Source organism: Cricetulus griseus, unplaced genomic scaffold (genome assembly GCF_003668045.3).
Source record: "Cricetulus griseus strain 17A/GY unplaced genomic scaffold, alternate assembly CriGri-PICRH-1.0 unplaced_scaffold_55, whole genome shotgun sequence".
NCBI classification, from domain to species: Eukaryota; Metazoa; Chordata; class Mammalia; order Rodentia; family Cricetidae; genus Cricetulus; species Cricetulus griseus.
In genome coordinates this window covers 32383-57107 of record NW_023277308.1, presented here as the reverse complement: position 1 = coordinate 57107, position 24725 = coordinate 32383, and the positions used below count along the sequence as shown (strand labels likewise).

The 24725-nt window shown below is 42.7% G+C and overlaps 1 protein-coding gene across 1 annotated transcript in view; it reads right to left on the bottom strand.

The window, feature by feature from the left end:
- Positions 1-13043: 13043 nt before the first annotated feature.
- Positions 13044-24725, bottom strand: part of LOC107977733 (terminal uridylyltransferase 4-like) — a 20273-nt gene continuing 8591 nt past the window's right edge. Inside the window, 2 exon segments of the mRNA XM_035453884.1 lie at positions 13044-13270; positions 15423-19586. Of these exon segments, the coding sequence (XP_035309775.1) occupies positions 13044-13270; positions 15423-19586 (4391 nt within the window).

Below are 24725 nucleotides of genomic sequence, written 5' to 3'. Positions count from 1 at the left end.
AACTTCCCCAATCCAGGAGAACTACCGTACCCTCACCAGCTCCCTGATGGGAATCACCCAGGCATCCCTGAGATTTCTCCCAGACATCCTGGGACGACGTCTCCCAGGATGGCAGTCAGTGATCTCCTAGCACATCTGCTGATCACATTCTCTGTTTCCTCCTGAGATGAGAGCTCTCCATCTCCTCTGGAGACTCGAGAGACTGCAAACAATCAAAAGCACTTTTAGAGAATATACAGAGACAGAGCTGGCAGATGGTAGACAAGAAAGAACAGGGTACCCGCTTACCTCCAAAATCAACTCCACTCAGGTGAGGGGTGGTCACAATTCCAGGATGAACACCCAAATGAAAGACCCCCAGAGGCTTAGGCCCCCAGGATCTCTGCCCAGGATCGCACCACCCCAATCACCAGGCAAAGGTGAAAGCTTGATGCAAATAGCCCGAGAATTTATTGCAGTTGTTTAACGAGCAAACCCCATGTTAGCTCAGGCCTTTCATCCATCCACCATGGTGGATGGCTGGTAAAGATGCCTGGAAGCCACAGCATAGAGATCTTATAGGGCAGCATAAAGGGAGTGTCTTGGGGTACTCGCAGGCTCAAGATTGATGTGCCTCCAAGCTTGGAGGACTTGCCCTGTGTTGATTGGTCAATGGGTTGTTATGGCCCATTGTCCCTCCCAGAGCGGTTGCTATGCTCTGTGCATCATTGCTGTGCACTTGTCCATAAAGCACACTCAGAGCCATAAAGCATAGCACTACCAGCTAACTTCTGATTGGTTCCTTGCTACGAGGCAGGCATCTGACCTAGTGACCAAGGCAAGGACAGGCAAGCATGTGCTAGGCTGCTATGGCTGCCGAAATGGGGAGCTGGTCCCTTCACCTACTCATACTTCATTGTCTCCAATACCTACCATTCTCCTGTAAGCTTCTCCAAGATCAATGTCTAATATCACACAGATGAGAGAAATGTTGAGAGACCTGTCTCTCTGTGTCTAATTTAACTCATTTAGCACAATAACCTCCAATTCTGTCCACTTTGTCTCACATGGCTGGGTGTTGAGTTTGCTGCTTGTAATGGACAGCATTACAACATTGCACAGGCAAGGGTATCTGAGGGTTAAATAAAGACAAGACAATGGGTCATTCTTGCAAGGAGAATGCCAGTTTATTTCAATGGGGGAGATATATACCAACCGAAGCCACAGTGGAAATTTACTCAGATCAAGGTCCATATCCCCAAGCGTCTCCCCCCACAATGGGTGGATAGTTTGCATTCTTGCATACAGGCCTAGGTGGAAGGAGGGAACAAGGAAGTGAAGGATTAGTCACGAGGCAGACAGCAAACCCCAAGGGCACCTTAGGTCACCCAGCAGGGTCCCAACAGATCACCCATTTATATAAAAACAAAAAAATGAGCATCTGGCTTAGGTTGTCCAGGACATTAACATCTATTTTACCAGTCAAAGGGAAGCCTGCCCAGGCCTCCAAGACTCCCTGTCTTAGGTCAATAGACGTCCTCCAGAATCTTACCTGCTATTGAGTACTCATTTGCCTTACAAGCTCAGCTAGACCTGCTCTGAGGGGTTGTCTGCTGTCAAGGAGAGCATGATTTGTTTTGTCTGCAAATGGCTCTAGACTCACAGCTTTTTATGTGGCAAGGTAGACTAGGGCTAAAAAGGATGCTGTCCAGGGCTTTAATCCTGAGGGCTAGCAATCCACTCCATTCCTAAAATGACCTTTTAGCATCAGTCCCTGAAAAAAGGAGTCTCCCAAAAGGGTAGGCACCCAGTCTCACTAGTTTAAATAAATTGAGTAGCCAATTGAGCCTTGCAAATTGTGAAATTTAAGACAGAAGTTTGCCAATTAAAATTTAAAGCGCCCAATTTGTTTAGAGAACAGATATTATTTGGGGGGACTTAAGGCAGAGGGAACCTCCTCTGAGAAATACCCAGTGTACCTGTGGTGGCAAGTGACTGAGAGCCAGCCATGTCAGAAGCTATAGCTGCCTTGGCAATGGCTACAACAGGTATCATGATGTCAAAAATCTCTCTTGAGTTGTTTTAGGATGAGTTGGTTCTCTCCCAGGAGTTTCACTGGTGTAGGCATGAACCACAAAGGCTGATATTTCACCATCCTGACAGTTTTTTCAAGCAGCATTTCTGGAGGATATAATTAAGCACTTCTCCTGAGGGAGAATTACTGTGCATAACAAAGAAAAGGGTGGAGGAATACATATTGCAAGTTTTAAATTATCCTCTCAGGTAGCCAAAAGACTAAGTGGGCATAAAGCCTGCAAAGGAATATGCAGGAAAAGATAGGCTAGACTTCCAGCTTAATAAAGCAGATCCAGTCAATACCTTGGGCCAGATTGAGGGGGTGATCTTAAAGCCAACAACCAGGAAATCTGTTCCTTTTAAATCCTAACTGCTGAATGCTTTACCTAGGTTAAGATTGGAGCTGGCGATTGTTATGTTTTTATTTAAAAAGAGGAAAAGAGAAAGCTGCAAGATGAGACATGTTAACTAGTTTATTATATGGGCCGGCAGAGTAGGGAGAATGAGAGAGAAGAGGAACAGCGGTTATGGCTGACCACCATGGCCAGTCACCACAGAGAGGCAAAGAGAGCTCGTAGGTGAGAGACAGAGTAGGAGTGAGCAGAGAGAGAGTGGCATAAAGAGAGGAAGCAGAGAGAGAGAGTGAAGCAGAAAAGTTGGAGCTTTTAAAGGGAAGAATGAGCATGAGTACTGAGGGTCCACGCATGCCCAGAGTCCTCTCATGCAAGTGGGGTGATGCAGTGATGACATAGCACATTTTCTTGTGCCTGCCCTGACTGTTGTCAGGGGGCAGGCTCTGTCTCTTAAAGAGGTAGAGCCGATTAGGGTCAAAGCCTGAACCTTTCATCCATAACCTGCCACACCTAACTCTGAAGACCCATCCGCACCATGACAGACAGGCTCCTCATTAAATCCCAATGGGTCATTAGATGGATGATGCATATCAGCAGGAACCCGGTACATGCAATGTTCTGGAACCCAAAGTGGGGACTTACCATCCAGTGGGAAAACACAAATGGACCCCCTGACCCACACCGAAACCGGATCTGTCCCTTTCTAAGACCTAAACTCGATTCCCATCATGTAGTCACCTGTGAACATGGTCAGCACTCCAGGTGGGGGTAGGGTGGATATCTCACTATAGGGTGGATATCTCACTTGTTGCCTGCTGAGCAACAAGTCTAGTAGAAGCAAAGGGCTCCATGTTTAATGAACTATCTTTTCTCAAAATACAAAATGGACAGCTATTCAGGAAAAAACCTGATGTGGACCTCTGGTCTTCACATGCACCTGCACACTCTTGCACATGTCTACACACACACACACACACACACACACACACACACACACACACACACACAAATCTACTTGACTCTCTTTTACAGTTTCCCATATTTAGTTACGCTAAGTACTGAAGTATATTTTATCATATAGGATAATAATTCTGTTGTCTGTTGTGTTTTATCACAGTTACTAGAACAAGAGACTAAAGAAAGGAATCATACTGTCTTACAATAAAATCACCAAGCCAAGATGTGCCACACTTCATGAAGGGATCAGCTCCCCATTTTGGCAGCCATAACAGCCGAACAAGTATTTGTCTGACCTTGTCTTAGTCACTAAGGTCAGATGCCTGCCCCTTTCGGCAGCCATGACAGTAACACGTGCTTTTCTGACTTTGCCTTGGTCACTTAGAGGTTAGCTGCCTGCCTCGTGGCAGGGAACCAATAAGAAGTTGGCTGGTGGTGGTATGCTTTACAGCTCTGGGTGTGATTTACGGACAAGTGCACAGCAATGATGCACAGAGCATAGCAACCACCCTGGGAGGGCCTATGGGCCATAACAACCAGTTGGCCAATCAACAAAGGGCAAGCCCTCCAAGCCTGTAGGCACACTAATCCTGAGCCTGTGTGTACCCCGAGACACTCCCTTTACACTGCCCTACAAGATCTCTATGCAGCCCCTTCAAGCTTAGTTAGCCATCCGCCATGGTGGGTGGGTGAAAGACCCGAGCTAACATGGGGTTAGCTTGTTAAACAACAATAAAGCCTCATGCTGTTTGCAGCAAGCTTTGGAATCTGCCTGGTGATTGGGGTGACCACGGTCCTAGACTGAGACCCCGGAGGCCTGAATTTTCCGGGGGATCTAACATTCACAGATATGAATCAGCTGTATTAATTTCTAAGTCTATCACGATAAATTATCATCCACTTGGTGTGGGGGCCCCCGGCTTGTATCAAGCACATGCTACAGAGGCTATCTATTCTGGGCTGCTATCAGAGCCAGCTAAATGGCCCCAGGTCCATCCCTGGGGAGTCAGGGAGTGCTGGACTGGGAAACTCTTAGCTACCCAATGGTGATAAAGTCCAGACACAGGCATCTTGTCATTTCAGCAGTGCTCTCAGTCCATGCTGGAAACTGGAGTCTTCAGTTTATTCAAGCATCCTCTTAAATAGCTTTCCAACAGTGGGGGTGACCACAGAGGACATCTACTATCATGTATAAAGCTGATATCAAAACACTGTTTTACCTTAGAGGCACACCTAAACAGTCCCTATGTACATAAACAAGGCCTCAGAACAGGTGCAGGCAAACCCAGGGCCTAGGTCTGTTGTTATGCAAAGTAGGAGACCTTCTCCCCTAAGGCCAAACCATCCAGTGGTTAATTAGTCAGCATCAGAAAGACAATGGGAGATTCAGACTTCTGTATATAGAGCTGAGGTTTGGACCCCAAAACTTTATAATTGATAATTTTTGGCCCCCAACAACTTGACAGCATAAAATAACAGAAATTTCTGTCTTTTATAGTTTTGAAAATCAGAAATCCAAAATGAACACGTTGGTAGGATTACATTCCCTTTTCAGGCTGGGGTGCTGCTACATCCTGGGGTAGCGGGTTGTTTCATTGCAGTCCAGGCTGTATGGAACTCCCTGGCGCCTCTTAAACCTGGCAAGATGTTGGCAGCGGAGGACAAGGTTAAGTTTAGAAAAATTTTTTTCTTAGGTCCTGTCACTTGAGTGGATGATTATAAGATGAGGGAGGAGTTCCTGAGTTCTGTGCTTACAATAAAGCCAACATGAGGGAAGGGAATTTGGGACCGGGGAAAGGTTGAATATTTACTGGAGTGAATCTGACCTGTTTGGATCCAATTCGGCTCCCTGGAACTTACAAGAATCTCTAGAGTTTGTGGAAACAGAAGTATTAGATACATTAACAGCATATTCTTGTTAGAAGCAACTTGGTAGAAAGCATTAACATTTTAAATGGACAGTAGTATTGTAGTGAAGGGACCAGCTTCCCTTTTGGCAGCCATAATGGCCGAACATGTGCTTCTATGACCTTGTCCTAGACACTAGAAAGTCAGATGCCTGCCTTGGGACAAGGAAACAATCAGAAGTTAGTCACTAGAAAGTCAGATGCCTGTCTCATGACAAGGAACCAATCAGAAGTTAGCTGGTGGCGCTATGCTTTACGACCCTAGGTATGCTTTATGGACAAGCGCACAGCAATGATGCACAAAGCATAGCAAGCACCCTGGGAGGGCCTATGGGCCATAACAACCAGTTGACCAATCAACACAGGGCAAACCCTCCAAGGAGGCACACCAATCCTGAGCCTGTGCATACCCCTAGACACTCCCCTTAGGCTGCCCTATAAAGATCTGTGCGCAGCGGCTTCAAACTGTCTTTGCTAGCCATCCGCCATGGTGGGTGGGTGAGAGACCTGAGCTAACATGGGGTTAGCTCGTTAAATTACAATAAAGCCTCATGCAATTTGCATCAAGCTTTCGCCTCTATTCTGTGATTGGGGTGGCCACGGTCCTGGGCTAAGATTCTGGAAGCCTCAGCTTTCTGAGGGTCTTACATTTGGGGGCTCGTCTGAGAATTGCGACCACCCCTCACCTGAGTGGAGTCGATCTTGGAGGTAAGCAGGTACCCTGTATTGTCTGTGTCTTTGTGTTTTTGTGCCGGCTGAAATCTGGTTCTGTGCTTTGCATTCGCTCGTGTCTTGGGAAGAGACAAGAGCTCTGGTCTTGGGAGAAGACAGAATGTGATCAGTAGACGTTCTTGGGAGATCACTGACTGCCACCCTGGAAGACGTTCCAGGAAGTCTGGGGGAACCTCAGGGATGCTTGAGAGATTCCTGTCTGGGAGCCGGTGAGGGTACGGTAGTTCTCCTGGATTGGGGAAGTTATCCATCCTCCTGGCCGTCTGTATTTCTGGAGTGGTTTTGTCTGTCTAGGTGTAGACAGACATCTGATAGCTTTTGTCTGTGTTTCTTGGGTTTGTTTTTGTCTTATTTGTGACTTTGATGATGGGACTGACCGTAACCAAACCCCCCTCAGTCTGACTTTTTAACCACTGGACGGACGTTAAGGACCGAGTTAGTCAAAGTTACGACACCCTCTTTCATTGAGTCACGTGGCACCACACTAGGTAACTTTTATTTTCCAGTCTTTGTTTCTGTATGGTTTCTGTACAAGAATTGTTTAGGTTCGGAAGACAGCTTCTACAGTCTGTAGGAGCGGGACTTGGTAGGACCAAGTTGCCTGGTCTATCTGTAAGGGGACCCAAGCAGGTCGCCCAATCTGTAGGACAGGGACTTGGTGGGAGCAAGTTTCCTGGTCCATCAGTAAGGGGACCCAAGCGGGTCTCCAATCTGTAGGGGAGACTTGGACAAAGCTGCTGGACACTGGAAAATTGATTGTACCCTCTTTGCCTAGACAAAACAAGGTCAGCCTTTTCCATGTCCCTCTTCCACAGAGAGGAAGAAAACCTCTCACTTTATAGGCCTGGTGAAGATTGCTGGTCTTTGAGACAGCTGCCTCCAATGGTAATGGAGAAACTTGGGTGTGGCTAACTGTATATGGACTGGCTTCTGTCACTTTTTAGTAGATTCGGATAAAATATACTCTTCTCAGATCTCTGAAATATTACTGGTTGTCAGCTTGACAGCATCAGGCAGTCAGATCCACTATAGACTAGTCAGTATGTTAGCTGATAAAGTAATGACTATCTACTGTTCAGGTACGAGTTCAAGGTTTTAGGTTTATTTTGGTTGTCATCTAAACAAAAATTTAAAGGGCTTTTCATCAGGCCAAAGGCACCTCTGTCCAATCCATACCTGGCTCTCTGAACAGAAAAGAAGTGGACATGCTTCTAGCCAAAATCTGGCGTTATTGCTAGGACTCAAAATTATAAATATGTTCCTGCTGTTTGAACAGATATCCAGATATCTGCTTTTTCTGCACTGTGGGCTTCAGTAAATAAGTTTTAACTTCTGTTCCTAGTTTAAACATGTCTTAAACAGGTTTCTGCTTCTGGCCAACATCTGAGTATCAGTTGCTGACTAGAGGCTGTTCTAAGTAGACTGTGAGCCCTGGACTTGCTGTGGATGTGAACCAGTCCAGCTGATATGGACACCCCCTGTCTCTGCAACAGTGTCTGCTAACCAGAAGCTCCTGATGGATTCCCCATTGCCTAAATTCCTTTTCTGCTTTTGACTAGCATTTCAGCCTTCTGGGCCCTAACTTCGCCCCAAAGTCAGCAGGAAGTAGTTTGAGAAAGAATTCGATGCCCATTTTCCCTGGTTAAAATGCTAAGTCAGGAGGCACTCCCTTGCATGGGGATGCCAACATCTATCACTCCCTGATGGGGGCGCTAGAGAGACAGTAATGCCATGATTGGAATTTCCAAAAAAGAAAATGGGGGAATGAAGGGACCAGCTTCCCTTTTGGCAGCCATAATGGCCGAACATGGTGTTTCTATGACCTTGTCCTAGACACTAGAAAGTCAGATGCCTGCTTTGGGACAAGGAAACAATCAGAAGTTAGTCACTAGAAAGTCAGATGCCTGTCTCATGACAAGGAGCCAATCAGAAGTTAGCTGCTGGTGCAATGCTTTATGACCCTGGGTGTGCTTTACGGACAAGCGCACAGCAATGATGCACAAAGCATAGCAAGCACCCTGGGAGGGCCTATGGGCCATAACAACCAGTTGACCAATCAACACAGGGCAAACCCTCCAAGGAGACACACCAATCCTGAGCCTGTGCATACCCCTAGACACTCCCCTTAGGCTGCCCTATAAAGATCTGTGCGCAGCGGCTTCAAACTGTCTTTGCTAGCCATCCGCCATGGTGGGTGGGTGAGAGACCTGAGCTAACATGGGGTTAGCTCGTTAAATTACAATAAAGCCTCATGCAATTTGCATCAAGCTTTCGCCTCTATTCTGTGATTGGGGTGGCCACGGTCCTGGGCTAAGATTCTGGAAGCCTCAGCTTTCCGAGGGTCATACAGTAGAACTGACTATGAATAGTAGCATGAGAAATACAGAAATCAGGAATATATTTTATTCTTTTTAATGTCTCAACTCACTTTATCATCACTTAAGTCTTTTTATCCTCAGACCTTCATCAGACCTTTCTACCTTCCATTCTCAGACCTTCATAACTTGCATTTATCCACCATGTTCGACCTTTCCATCCTCAGACATTCATAACTACATTCCCAGACGTTCATACATCTTACACTTTCCTATCTTCACATAGATAAACCCCAAAATACCTGGTCCTGAAATCTGTTTTGCTTTAAGCTGGCAAGACTACCAGTCATCAAAAACATCAGAGTTCTTGAGAAGGATACCTGAATTGTTTTTTACCTGAATCAATGATTAAAGAATAACAGAGACTTGCCAGCAGGCTGCATGGACAGCCACCCCCAAGGTCCTCCATCCATAGTAGAGGGCTGCAGGCCACCTGCCTTCTTGCTGATAGCATGTGACCCATGGATTACAGACTATAGGAAGACTCACCTACCGTTAGCCCAAGCAACTCGGGGAAAGTCGATTCTACTGTCCTCTTGTCCACGGTCTGGAGTACTTTGTAGCAGTTGAGGTGAAGGGCAGGGTTGCTCAGTGACCAGTATTGTCACTGACTCGAGATGAAGTTTCTTCAGTGCCCATCAGTCTTCTTGGAGGAAATGGGGTGGGGCCAGCAGCCGGCCTATCTCTCTGTTATAAAAAGCTTTTTAACAAAATGTTTTAAATGCCATGTTCTCTAGATCTCTGAGCACTTGAGGACTGTCTGTCTGTTTAGTATCTCAGCAGTCAAAAGTTTGCCTTTAGTTAGAGAAAAATCCCTTTTTGTAATAACAAAGCTGTACCTTTGTAAATGGCTTACAGAATGGACTGAGAGGTATAAATATTTTATTAATTTTAAATAGGCCTTTATGATTCTAAACTTTCATTATCATTTAAAGATACATGAGTTAAATTTAAGTTATATAGACTTAGCTTATATTTTAAATATAGTTAAATCAGACCTTTATGACTTTAAATGTTTAGTATCTTTTCAAGATACATAGCAATTTAGAAATATGAGACTTAGCACAGTTTAATTTAAGTTGTTTATAGAGTTAGATAAGTATAAAGTTAAATTACAGGTACAGAGACAATCTGGGGAACCAGAATGTAATCCCTGATCCTTATATTGTAGCAAACAGACAGGAAATTTAAAGGGACAGAGTAGACTTAAACAGAGGGCCCTGGCAAGACACAGTATTCTGTAAACAAGCCATGAGCAACAGAGCCAGTGAAAGAAGAAATCACAGACAAAATTATAATAAAAAGCAAAAAAAATCTGACAGAAATCAAAAATCTGGCAGATGGGTTTGCTAGCAGAGGCCACTGGAGTGGGCGTGCCTACAGGTAGGTTACATGACCAAGATGGCAGTCCCCAGGTTAGCCCACATGGCCAAGATGGCAGCAACCATAAGCCGCTTTTTTGTCTGTTTACCCGCTTGTTGGCTGCAACCAGAACTGTTCCTTATGCTTTTCCCATGGGTGAGGCAAACAAAAATGGCAAAATCCACTCTCTGGAAGCTCGTCAGCCAGGAAGTGGTGCCAGGGCCATGCCTGAAAGACACAGGAGTCTGATAGGGAGCTCAGCAGCCCCAATAACAAGGAGGCCCCAGCAGTCCCAAACAAAACTCACTGTTCCTGAAGCAGGGTGCTAGACCTGACCTATGGAAGATGCACCCAACAATGAAAGAAGACATTAGAGACAAAAAATAAAAAGCAAGATGTCTGGAGGCAGTGCTTGCCTGTGCAAGTCACTGAACTGAGTGGGTAGGCCTAAGCTAGGTCACGTGGTCAGGATGGCAGCCCCCAGGTCAGCCCACATGACCAAGATGGAGGACCCTGTAAGCACATTCTCAACTGCTGTAAGAAGTTTTTCTCCATGAGTGAGGCAGTGAGATGCGTGAAATCAATAGGACCCTGGAGTTCAAACAACACAACATCAAAACTCATTCATGTGGAAAAATGAAAACAAACAAACAAAAATAACTGTCAGAGCGTCTCAAGCACTCACTGCCAACCAAGAAGAAACACGGACAGAGATAGGACAAACAGAAGAATGAGGGACATTTCCAGGTGAAAAAAAGTTCCCACTGGGAGAAAGAAGAACTCTGCTCATGTCTCTACTCGCTGGCAGTAACCCAAAGGTCCCATAAAATGTATTTTCCGTGGGCGAGGCCAAAAATTGCACAGATTGCTCTGTCTGAGAGCACTCAGCAGCAAGCCTGAAAGAAGTTCAGCAGTCCGAAACCAAAAAATGGACCCAGTTGACCAAAAGGCAGTGAGTTCCAAAATGGAGTGCTGGGTCTGCCCCATGGGAAAAGTAAGGGAGTATTTTACCAGATTGCAGTAAACAGGCAGATGAGTGAGTTCTAGACATCCTTAGTTTGAAAAGCAACAAGTTGAAGTGTACAGAGTTCCGGAATCTCCGGTCTCTGCAGGCAGGAGGAAGTGCCAGGAAAAGCTGAAATGGAAAGCGGGTTATGAGTTCAGATATTAGGATCCCCAAAATTTCCTGTGGCCCTGGCAGGAGAGGTTAGAGAGAAAGCTTATCCCACCAGAAAGCTATGAGAGAGCTTATGGAGAGAGCCTACTTCACATGGGTGCTAATGTTATGTTTTTGTTTAAATTAGATATAAAGAAAAAGAAGAGTCAGCAAAATATGAGACATATTGACTAGTTTGTTAAAGGCCCGGCAGAGTAGGGAGACTAAGAGAGAAGAGAAACAGAGTTGATGGATGACCAACATGGCCAGTCGCCATGGAGAGAGAGAGAGAAGAGAAGCAGAAGCAAACAGAGAGCGAAGCAGCAGCAGAGAGAGTGAGAAGCAGGGAAGTTGGAACTCTTCAAAGGGAAGACTGTGCATGCCCACTGAGGTTCCACCCATGCCCAGAGTCTTCAAGTATGCATGGTGGGTGATGTGGTGATGGCATGTCCCTGTACCTGCCCTGACTGTTGTCAGGGGGAAGAGTCTGTCTCTTAAAGAGGTAGAGCCAATCAGCATTAAAGCCTGAACATTACAGTTATACCTAAGTAACTTCTGTAATGCTGCCAATACCTTAGATGCTCAGTAATGATCACAGATGTTTCCTTTCTATGGGTTCATCATACACATAAAACATAAATAGAGAATACTTTTGGAGGTATATGTATAAAATTAACACAGTCTGTAATTCTTTATATGTTCTTTATTTTTTCACAAAACTTAATGTTACAATTACCATGATAATGAATCACATAAATTAAAAGGGAGACCAAACTCTCCAATTGGAGAGTTCCCGAATGTAACAGGGGGAAGAGGCAAGCCACTACAGAGAGGCACTGGGGTGAAGGGAATTCTCCAGAGTGTTTCTGTAGTGTCAATAGGAAAGGAAATCATGCTTGATTTCAGTTAGTATCCTAATAATCCATCTATGATGTTGGAAAAATCAAAATGTAAAGAAATGGAATGATGCCTAAGTGTGTGTGCTGTGAACACAGAGAGGTGTTGGTGTAGTGCGGAACAAAATGAGGGTTTATGGGAAGAAACAATAGCCAGGGTTGCTGCTTCTTCCATCCTGTTAACCACAGATCCAGCCAGTCCAATGACTTAGACTCCAGCCTAGTGCTGGAGACAAATAACACAGGAAAAATAACACAGACAAAAATCATATAGAAAGATATACATATCATATAATAGATTTAAGAGAATCGAGAACCAGCACTTTCGCTATCTATGAAGAGAGGAGATAGAGGAAGGAAAGCTGCAACTGAAGAAGTAGGAAGTTCCGGTGGTCATAAGGAAAGAGTAATGATTATAAAAAAAAAGTGTATGAGAAGCCTATTGTCCTATCCATTCTTACAAAATTGAAACCTGCTGCTGTCATTAGCCTTCCAGGAAGCACTGACGAAATTAGGAGATTTTACTTGGGAGCAGACGTGTCAATTTGACTTGGTGACAAGCACAGAGGCATTCGTCTGTATGAAAATGAGTATGAAATTTTTTTCTAATCTAAAATATTTATTAACTTAAAATAGAATTTCAAATACAGACAAAACTTTCCATTCAATTTTGAATATATTCAACATACAAGAATGCAAAAGAAAATTTTTTTGAATCCTTATGTTGTAATTTTATTTTATTTTATTTTATTTTGATCTTTTAAAAAGTGTTTGGTACTACAAGTTTCTATAGAGAATAGAAGTGACATATTAAAACACATTAAATCCTCTCCTAACCCTTAAGAACAATACATATAAAGTCTGAAGCAACCAAAATAAGAATACAGCCGATAGAAAACAAAGAAGGTAATTTTCAGATTCTCTTTTTATACAATTCATCAAGGTTAAACAAAATATAAAATTCCCTTAAACATAGGGTAATAAAATAGATGAAATTTGTATCACTCATGTTAGTGATACCAGTAAAAACTATAGTTCATATTTATATACAAGTAGTACAGTGTTTAAAAACAGCGTTAGAATTTAAATACACTACCTAAACATGTGTTGAAATTTTATATCAGTACCTGAATTGTTTTGCTTTCCTTAAATGTCACTTTTTCTGCTGAGTATAACTGACACTGAGGTAGGGATACCCTTGAGACAGCAGGATTGGCTGGATACTGTGGGCTGGCATTACTCAGACACATTCATCTTGGTGGGTAGGGGCAACGCTCTCTACAGCGACAGGTAGCACATCTGTCTGCTTGAGCATAGAAGGGTTTGTTGGGCCGATGACTTGGATTTCCCTGATGCATGAAATTTTGATGCAAACCATAAGGCCGTGAAACTGGGACAAGGGGCACATGGGGACGTGATGGATGGTCCCATGGAATTGGAAGATTTAGTCCCCGAAAGCGTGGTTCTGACTTACCCACTGCACGATTGTTCACCAGGGAATTTAGAGCCACGGGATGAGGCCAGTGTCGATCATGAGAAGAGCTAGGGATAAAGTTCGTGAGCCAGGAGAACACATAGAAGCTTATACCAGAATAGAACAGGGACCTACAGAACAGTTCCAGGACTTCTTACAAGCGTTAACTAGGGCAGTAGAATTACAGGTAACAGATCCAGAAACAAGACGATCAATTATATATATACAATAGCTTATGAAAATGCAAATCCAATATGCAAAAGAATAATTTTGCCTTTAAAGATCAGAGCAACTCCGCTAGAAGAATGGGTTTTGCATGCAGCCAACATTGACTATCATGTGCAAGACACTGGAGCTTGGCAGGAGAAGCCATTTTGAAAGGTTTAAAAAGGCAACAGGAAAATAAAAGTTCTAGAGATGAGGTTGCAAGGGCTTGGGAAAGAGAAGCACCTTACAGAGGTCAACATAGGTACCAAGAGGCTCGAGGTTACTACCACTATGAACCAGAACCTTGGGTAGGAAGAGCCTTCCCCAGGAGACCACGAAGAAACCAGGAACCTAAATGTTTCAGCTGTGGTAGAATGGGACATACTAAGAGAAATTGTAGACAAATGAATTCTACCAATGCCTCATATGGAAGGCCACTGTCTTCTGGATTGTGTAGAAGATGTGGTATGGGTAGACACTGGACCAATGAATGTAGATCGACCAGGGACATGCAAGGAAACCTGTTAAGGCTCGAAACCCCAAAGGGGGACTCAAGAAGGCCCTCACTTCGAGAACGGTCTGGTCATTCCCAGTAGCAGTAGGAGAAAATCTCTCACAGAATAAATAGATAGTTCTTTGCCTATTTTGAAAAATGATACTGCTCTAGATGGTAGTTTGAATAGTGATGAAGAATCAAATGTGAATGGACAAAATGAGAAACGCATATTTTGGCAAACTTCTATTAATGGTAAAAGGCCCCAGTTGAAAGTGAGAATTAATAATAAAGTTATTACTGACTTAGCAGACACTGTGGCAGATGTAACTATTATTACCCAAAAGTCTACGCCTCTTAAATGGCCTCTTAGAGAGGCAAATGTACAATTTTTAGGAATTGGGACTCTATCTAGAGTTCAACAGAGTGTTAACTAGTGGTCTGCATTGGACCGGAAGGACAGAAAAGGATACTGAAACCATACGTGGCAAATTTGGCTATAAATCTCTGGGGTCATGATCTCTTACAGCAATGGAATACTCAGATTAATATTCCTCCAATGTCAGATACAAATTATGTACAATCTTTAGATAGTAGAAATGATCTGGTAAGATGCTTTGGAAAAAGTTTACCAACCATCCATGCTGTACAGAAACTAAATACAAATGATAGAACTTCAGAGGAGCCAAAGGCCCTGCCACTGAAGTGGCTTACAGATAGACATGTTTGGGTAGGACAATGGCCTATGACCTCTGAGAAGATAGAGGCTTTAGAAAAGTTAGTACAGGAACAGCTAGATACTGGACATATAGAGGAATTTACCAGCCCTTGGAATTCTCCTGTATTTGTCATCAAAAAGAAGTCAGGTAAGTGGAGAATGCTGACAGAGCTCAGAGCCATATGAAACATGCTGCTGTCATCAGCCTTCCAGTAAGCACTAACAACATTTGGAGATTTTACTTGGGAGCAGACGTGTCAATTTGACTTTCGTGACTACCACAGAGGCATGCGTCTGTGAAGGAAATGAATATAACATTTTTTTCTTGACAAAAAGATTTATTAACTTAAAATAGAACTTCACAAACAGACAAAACTTTCCATTCAAGATTGAATATATTCATCATAGAAGTATGTGAAAGAAAATTTTTGAATTTTTATGTTGTAATTTTATTTTATTTTATTTTTTGACCTTTTAAAAAGTGTTGGGCAATACAAGGTTCTGTAAAAAACAGAAGTGACAAATGGAATATACATGAAATCCTCTCCCATTAAGAACAATATATATAAAGTCTGAAGGCACCAAAATATGAATATAGCTAATAGAAAAAAAGAATGTAATTTTTAAAATCTCTCTTTATACAATTCATTAAGGTTAAACAAGGGGCACATGGGGACGTGATGGATGGTCCCGTGGAATTGGAGGATTTAGTCCCCGAAAGCGTGGCTCTGACTTACCCACTGCACGATTGTTCACTAGGAAATTTGGAGCCACGGGATGAGGCCAGTGCCGATCATGAGAAGAGCTAGGGACTGCCATTGGTCTGGCAGAAGACTGTGCTAATATGATGCTGGGATCATCCAAGCAAATATTGCTGGGGGTAAAGTCAGGTGTAGGGTGGAGCTTTGGGCCATGAATGGGCCGTGAGGGGGCACGGATCTGGAGGGGGCGCATTGGCAATCGCCGCCTACCCATACCATGCTTGGGAGAATACAGAGCTGGTGGTGACTGAGGAAATTTATACAAGGGCTTCTGAACCTGATGACCGGGCTGGCCTCCCTGCTGGGGTGGGCCAAGCTTAGACTGGGATCCGGGCTGGGATGGAGGCTGGGGAATAGCAGATGGTTGGGGGGAATTCGGTGGAAATGGTTGAGGCAGAGGAGAATAAGATGGTGAATCAGAACATTCTGAAGACTGTCTAGTGCTTTTCGACTTCTCACCCTGCTGCTGGGCTGATCCCGCCACCTGCTGAGCGTTGACAAGCTTTTGGACTAGCTGGGATGCTGCCACACTGCTATTCCTCTGTAGGGCCATCTTGACCTCTGGGCATTCCCGAGGCACATGTCCTGCATCTCCACTTATGAAACACCTAAGGTCTCTGGAGTCAAGGTCTCGGGGGTCTTTTTCTTCTTTCTTTCCTTCCTTCTCTTCTTCATTGCCTTTCCTCCTTAGTCTGTTCCTTTTGGGACAATCATTCTTGTAGTGACCTATTTTTCCACATACAGGGCAGCAACGATCATTAGGAGGCAGTTCTCCATCTGTTAATACTCTCGAATCAAAGAAGTACTCAGCTTCTCTGCCAATGAGTGGATAAAAGGGGGTACCAAAAAGTTTCCTTCCATTAATGAATGCCTTCATAATAAAATTGGCCATTTTTCTAGAAACACCAGCACCAAGGTTATGATTCAAGACAAAAGGATCTTCAATTGCAATGTATTTAGATGTCCACTGCTTTTCAAAAGTAGTCAACAGCCTTTTCTGACGAATACTGATTACATACTTCTTGAAATCAAACTCTTCAGTATAGAATCGAAGTAGTCCTAACCAAAGCTCTCCTAGTGATTCTGTGTTCTTTCCAAGTGAAGGTAAATGCTTTTTCAGGTCTTCTGTTTTATCAAAGAAAAAAACATTCCATCCATCAACCATTCTCTGTGGAATCTGTTTTCCATCAAAGATCTCTTGTAGGACTGGGATAACTGGTGGCTTTCTTTGCTGCAGAAAGTACAGCACCATGAGGATATACGCATATGAAGATAAACTTCCCCGAGATGCATCTCCAATGTCACAGCACTTGGCAAACACTTTCATTGTATAGCCCAAGTACTGTACTCTAGGATCAATAGCTGCATATGTAGCTAGCATTCTTGTGTTGTGTTGAGCCAATGTGTTATACACAGAGATATCACCTTCTAGTCCACTTGGCCCATGTTCAAATTTTACAATAGGTACCTTGGCAGTAGTAATAGGCAGAATGTTGCTTAAACCTGGATGCCTCTTAAGAATTTTTGCCAGATTTTCGATTATTTCCTTACAGTTTAATTTCTCTGCATTCTCATGGCCTTCCAAAGTCATACAAATATCCAGATCACTTTTACGGAATCCAAATCCATTCTTTGAAGAACCAAATAAACACAGTCTTGCCTTTTCATCATATTCTTTTTGAATAAACTTTTCCAAGCCAATTAAAATTTGATCCCTGTTGTGTTGTTCAGAGGAAGGTAGTGATAATTCATCAAAACATCTTTTACATACTAAATCAAGTATGTCTCGAAATCGGTTTGTCATTGGTGGTAGAGGTTTTAGGTCAGTTTTCCTGAAATCCTCTGGACAATCCTTTATTGAATGGTCATCCTTTTTGCAGATGCTGCATACTATTGTTGGCGGCTTGCCAGAGGTTAAAATAAACTTATCAAACACATAATATAATTCCTGGGAAGGGAGGTTATCACCATCAATAAAGTCAGAAGCAACTTCTGTAGCTTTGCAGTTGCAAGAGGTAGCAGTTATGCTGTTGCACACAATCTGATGTGAACTCTCCATTTCTAAATTTGATCTGCAGTCTGTTCCAGCAGATTCAGCTCCATCAGGGGACCCAATGCAATTACACTGGCTGAGTTCCTTCTTTAAAGTAGTTTCTGAAGGTGTTAAGTCACCTTGTTTCTCAGCTGAGTTTTGCTCTAATACACTACTTTCACTGGAAGTAGAAAGAGATAACGAATCTTGTCCATAGTCAGCCAAACCTAGATCATTTGCCAACAAACTGTCACTGTCCACAATACCTCTCTGTGATGTAAACTCCATTTCATCACGTTTAGCAGGTTGACCTCTTTCTGTATTTCCTTTTTCTGTGCTTCCGCCAAGAAGAGTGCAACAGTTGCTTGCCCTACAATCAGACTTCACTGGTTTCTTATTGCTTATTTTCCCCTGTTCTTTTTTCTCAAACTCCACTGTAGATTTATTTCCACCCTTCCTTTGAGGACAGGCAAAATACCGGTAAGCTGCCCTGAATCTCTCCACAACATATTCGTAAACAAGCTGGCTGTTTAAGCTCTGTGCAACATTCCTCTTGACTGAAAATGGATCTTCAATGGCTATTGGTCTTTTAGGCCAGTTTTTGTTCTCTCTTGTTAGAATATCTTGTACCCGTACACATATGACATATTCCTCCATAGCAAAATCCAGTTAGTAAAATTTTAGCAACTCTAGCCACAACTGACCCAAGGGTACCTGATTTGGTGTTTCTAATGTTAAAGGAGATTTGCCATGTTTTTCCTTCAAGGCATTACTTTCTCTCTCTGTTTCTGTCTTCTTGGTATCATCTTTTGGCTGGTCTGCCTTAGCTTTGTTTTCATCAGCAATTACATTTGTCTCAGTTGCACTACTTGAATTATATTCCCACTTCACAAACTTCTCTTCTACTAATCCCTTCAGCTGAAAGTCATCCATTCTTTTTGGGTCAAAGCCTTCGATCCAACTTCCAAGTAAGCCAGGAAGAAGAGGGGGCTTTCTTTGTTGAAGACAAAACATCACCATTAAAGCAAAGCAGTAAGAAGGGATTCCACCATCAGTTTGGGAGTCAATAGAGCACAACTTAGCCCAGTAGCGCAAGGCTAACACTAAGGGAGTGAAGACAGGTTCCACTTTGCCAAGAGCAGCAAGTAAGTCAGTAGTGAGACATGCCATATAATTTCCTGCACTCACTCTACATAGCAAACCACTTTTCCGATCTTTGCACACCACAACAGGAAGTTTAGCATGAAAATCAGATTCCACATCTACATATAATGTACTGTTTTTCAAAATTCCAAGCACTTGTATCAGAAGATCTGGACGATTCTTCTTGGGAGGAAATTTTATATCTATATTAACATCACTGCTTTTCAGAGCAAACTTTGTCGCAGATGAACCATACAACCTCAGTGAACATTCTGGTAAATAAGTCATTATAACCTTTGACATTTCCTCCACAATGTCCTGACGGACCCTGAGATCATCATCTGTTATTCCTTGTTCTTTTGCTAATTCAACAACCGCAATACTTACAGCAGCCAAGTGAGCAGGGGAAGGAGGTGGAAGAGATTGCAGTTCACTTTCTTCCTGTTTCCCCAAAATGTATTTATGTGGTTTTTCTTTTATGTGTTTATGTGCCTCTTGGATGTTTAAAATGAAAATAAAGCAAAGTTTGCATAGATAACGGCAATCAGTATATTCTAGTGATCCTTTTTCAAGTCGAAAGATGTGATCTCTTTCTAGGCGTGCTTCTGCTTGTTTCAAGCCTCGTCTCTGCTCAAGTGTCAACGAACATTCATCTAACACAGTGGCATTTTCTAAGTAGTCCATCTCAGAAGAATTTTCCTGATTAGATTCTTCACTCTTCATTTTACTCAAATCATCAGAAGCATCTTCAATTCTTTAAGCACTGGCATCAGAATCACCAATATTATCTGTCCGTGTCTGTTGCTTCTGAGATGGTGATGAGTTTTCCAGAGTTGATTTTTCTCCCCTTAGAACTTCACTGTTCCTGTTGTCCACAGAAACAACAGAGCTTATAAGCTTCTTCCCAGTCTGTTGTAATTCTGTCTGTTTCCTGTTTTCTGTCAACAGTATTCTGGCTTCATTTTCTATAAATCAAGGGGATACAAATTGGAAAGGAAGAAGTCAAGCTTTCACTATTTGCAGATGATATGATAGTCTACATAAGTTCCCTTCTACCAGGGAACTCCTAGAGCTGATAAACACATTCAGCAAAGTGGCAGGATACAAGAGTAACTAGAAAACATCAGTAGCCCTACTGTACGTGGATGATAAATGTGCTGAAAAAGAAATGAGAGAAACATCACACTTTACAATTGCCACAAACAGCATAAAATACCTTGGGGTAATGCTAACCAAAAAAATGAAAGACCTGTTCATAAACATTTTGAGTCTTTAAAGAAAGAAAGTAAAGAAGATACCAGAAAATGGAAGGATCTCTCATGTTCATGAATAGGTAGAATCAACATAGTAAAAATGGCAATCTTGTCAAAACTAATGTACAGATTCATGCAATCCCCATCAAAATCCCAGCACAATTCTTCACAGACTTTGAAAAAACAATTCTCAACTATATAGGGAAAAACAAAAGACCCAGGATAGCCAAAACAACCCTCTACAATAAAAGAACTTCTGGAGGCATCACCATCCCTGATTTCAAGCTCTATTATAGAGCTATAGTCCTGAAAACAGTTTGTTGTTGGCACAAAAATAGACAGGTAGACCATTGGAATCTAGTTGAAAACCCTGATATTAACTCACACACCTATAAACACCTGATTTTTGACGAAGAAGCCAAAGCTATACAATGGAATGAAGAAAGCATCTTCAACAAATGATGCTGGCATAACTGGATGGTGGCATGGAGAAGACTGCAGATACATCCATGTCTGTCTGCCATGCACAAAACTTAAGTCCAAATGGATCAAAGACCTCAACCTAAACTCAGCCACACTGAACTTATTAGAAGAGAAAGTAGGAAATACCCTTGAATGAATTCATACAGGAGACCCTGTGCTGAACATAACACCAGTAGCACAGACACTGAGACCATAATTAATAATTGGGACCTCCTGAAAGTGAGAGGCTTCTGTAAGGCAAAGTAGACAGTCAACAAGACAAAACAACAACCCACTGATTGGGAAAAGATATTCACCAACCACACATCTGAAGAGGGCTGATCTCCAAAATTTACAAAGAACTCTAGAAGCAAGTCTCCAAAACACCAAATAATCCAACTAAAAATGGGGTACAGAACTAAATAGACAATTCTCAATAGGGGAATCTAAAATGGCTGAAAGACACAATAGAAAGTGTTCAACATCCTTAGCCATCAGAGAAATGCAAATAAAAGCAACTCTGAAAGACTATCTTACACCTATCAGAAAAACTAAAATCAAAAACACAAACGACAGTTTATGCTGCAGAGGTTGTGGAGAAAGCATAACCCTCCCCCACTGCTGGTGGGAGTGCCAACTCGTAAAGCCACTTTGGAAATCTTTATGGTGATTCCTCAGAAAATGAGAATCAGTCTACCACAAGATCCAGCAATTCCCCTCTTAGGCATATGCGCAAAAGAAGCACATTCCTACAACAAGGACATCTGTTTAACTAAGTTCATAGCACCAATATTTGTAATAGCCAGAATATGGAAACCACCTAGATGCCTCTCAACTGAAGAATGGATAAAAATAAATGTGGTACATTTACACAGTAGAGTATTACTCAGCAGAAAGCAAAAGGCAATGGATCTTGAAATATGCAGGCAAATCGATGGAACTAGAAGAAATCCTTCCTAGCGGGTCACACAAAGACAGTCACACAAAGACAGGCATTGTATGTATTCACTCATATGTGGATTTTAGACATAGAGTAAGATTGCCAGACTGCAGCAAAGGCTGCCAGAGAGGCTGGTAAACAAGAGGGACCCTAAGAGAGTCATACATGGTCCTGGGGAGAAGGGGAAAGGGAGAAGCAGATCTCCTGAGCAAATTGGGATCATATGGGGAGGGGAGAGGGAACAAAGAGAATGAGAAAGGGAGAAGAGGAGTGGTACTGAAGACATGATGGGACAAGAAGGTTGAGTTGGGGGAAGAACAGTAGAGACCAAATAAGAGATAATATAAGAGGGAGACAATACTATTTCAAAGAGAAATCAGGCACTAGGGAAACGTCTGGAGAGCTACAAAGATGACACCAACTAACTATCAAAACAACAGAGGAGAGGCTACATTAAATGCCCTATCCTGATAATGAGATTGATGACTAATTCATAAGCCATCCTAATAGCCTTCATCGAGCAGATGTAACAGTAGAAGCAGACACCCACAGCTAAATATTGAACTGAACTGAAATCCAGATGCAGAGAAGGATCACTAATGAGTAAAAGGGTCCTGACCAGACTGGTGAAAACCATACAAACAGCTGACCATATCATGGGAAACCTCTTGGTTCCCAGACTGATAGCTGGTAAACCAGCAAGGGATTTATCCAGACCCCCTGAATGTGGGTGTCAGTGAGAAGACCTTGGAAATTCACGTGGCCTCCCCTCTACCATAGGAATGGAATTTAGGAGCCCATTCCACATGGAGGCATACTCCCTGAGCCTAGGCACTACCCAAATAATATGGCGGACATTCAAGAACCCCTATGGAAGGTCTCACCATCCCTGGGGAGCAGAAAGGGTATTGGAAGTGTAGGGCATTTGTTGGAAGGACAAGGGAGGGAGAGGGACCTGGGATTGCCATGTAAAATAATTTACTTTCTAATAAAAGAAAAACAGCTATCTTGTCTATTAAAAAAAGAAAGAAAGAGAGAAAGAAAGAAAGAAAGAAAGAAAGAAAGAAAGAAAGAAAGAAAGAAAGAAAGAAATGAACCTGTCCCAAGGGCCAACATAGCTCGGTCTCACAACTCTTTCTTCTTTCTCTGTACTGGATTCCTACAAGAAATATACCAGCTATCTCTATGAGACTAAAGCTGACCGAGAGAGACCCCTGACTCTCTTTTCTTTTTACTTATTTTCTCTAGTTCGAAATCACATAGACACTATAATGAATTCTGCTTTTCCCTTAGGATTTAATTTCTCTTATTACCTCAGAATATTTTTGAAATCACATTTATACAAAACATAGGAACAAAATATAGATTTCTTAAAGTGGAAAAAAAGAATTGTTTGGCCTCAATCTCAGGGGAAAACGTCTTACACATTTAAACTAGTTCAAAGAAATAAACCCTGAAACATCATGTACCTTAATTAATTAAAAGGATGTAACCCAAATCAACGAGCTCCCAGGAGATGTAGACTTTCCAAAATCCTTAGTTTTAGGAAATAATATCTTATGAATTTAAACTGCTTGACCCACAGCAAAATAGTGTCTTTGCTAATTCCTCTCACAAATGTCAAAATCCTCCCAGGTTCTGTCACACAATTTCTAACAGGTCTTCAAAATAAAAACCTGGATTTTGATATCTGGGTAAATGCTGAAAGGTCGAAGAAGTAAAGGAACCAGCCAGAAAAGAGACCTCTTACCTCTACTGAATCCTCAAACCAAAGAGGAGGTCGGAGGTCCTGTCCTTACAAATCCTTAGACTGAGTGCAATGAGCTCCTGTCTGCTGCCTTATATATCCTCTCTCATTCCTGTCTCCACCTCCCTAGTTCCGGGATTAAAGGTTGCGACTACTGCGTACTAGGATTAAAGGTGTGACCTCCACTGGCTGGCTCAGTTTCTATTTTATACTGGATCAAGCTCTTGTAGCTGAAGTGGCCTTAAATTACCAGAGGTCTACCTGCTTCTGCCTCCCTAGTGCTGTGAATAAAGTTGGGTGACACCTAAGTTTTGGGATTAAAGGTGTCAGCCACCAATTTTTTATACTGATTCAATCTCATGTAGCCTGGGTTGGCCTTGAACTGACAGACATCCACCTGCTTCTGACTCCCTAGTGCTGGGATTAAAAAAGTGTGCCATCACTGCCTATTGTTTCTGCTAACTAGCATGACTAGTTTGGCAATCTGATCTTTAGGCAAGTTTTATATTTTTTTTCTATTTTTTATGTAAATTAGAAACAAGCTTGTTTTACATGTCAATCTCAGTTCCTTCTCCCTCCTCTCCTCCCCTGCCTCCCACCAGCCCCCATCCCAACCCCTTTCTGTTCCTCAGGGAGGGTGAGGCCTTTCATGAGGGAATCTTCAAACTTTGTCATATCATTTGGAGCAGGGCCTAGCCCTCCCCCTTGATTCTAGGCTGAGAGAGTATCCCTCTATGTGGAATGGGCTCCCAAAGTCCATTCATATACTAGGGATAAATACTGATTACTACCAGAAGCCCCATAGATTGTTGATGGCTCCTTGTAATATCGGACAATGCTACAACATTTCACAGGTTTAGGCTGGGGAATCTGAGGGTTAGAATAAATACATGATAATGGGTAATTCTTGCAAGGAAAATGCATTTAATTTCAAAGGGGAGAAGACTTATATACCAACATCAGCCACAGTGGAAATTTACTCAGGTCAAGGTTCTTGTCCCCCATGATCACTGGCAATGGGCAGATAATTTGCATACTTGCATACCAGCTTAGGTGGAAGGAGGAAGTGAATGCCTAGCCTTGAGGTAGATAGAGAATACCAAGGTCACCCAGCAGGGTCTTAAGAGGAATGTCTAAATAATCCACTGGATTCCTAAATTGGAATTGTCAGGAACAATTCCAAAAGGAGAGGTGTCTCCCTTAATGGAAGGCATGCTGATCTCACAAGTTTAAATGTATTGAATAGACAATTGAGAAATTTAAAAGAGAAGTTTTCGGGTTAAAATTTAAAGGGCCCTCACCAAAAACAAATTGTTAAAAGCCAGGTGTTGGTGGCACAAACCTTTAATCTGAGCACTCAAGAGGCATAGGCAGGCAGATCTCTGTGAGTTCGAGGCCAACCTGCTCTCCAGAGCGAGTGCCCAGACAGGCTCCAAACTACTTGGAGTCAGATATCTGGGTAAATGCTGAAAGGTCGGAGAAGGAAAGGAAACAGCCACAAGAGAGACCTCTTACCTCTCCTGAATCCTGAGCCCAAAGAGGAGGTCCTGTCTCTATAAATCCTCAGACAGAATGCAATGAGCGCTTGTTTCCTCCCTTATATATCCTGTCTCACTCCTGTCTCCACCTCCCTAGTTTAGGGATTGAAGGTGTGTGACTCCCAAGTATTGGGATTACAGGTGTGAGAAATCACTTTTTTATA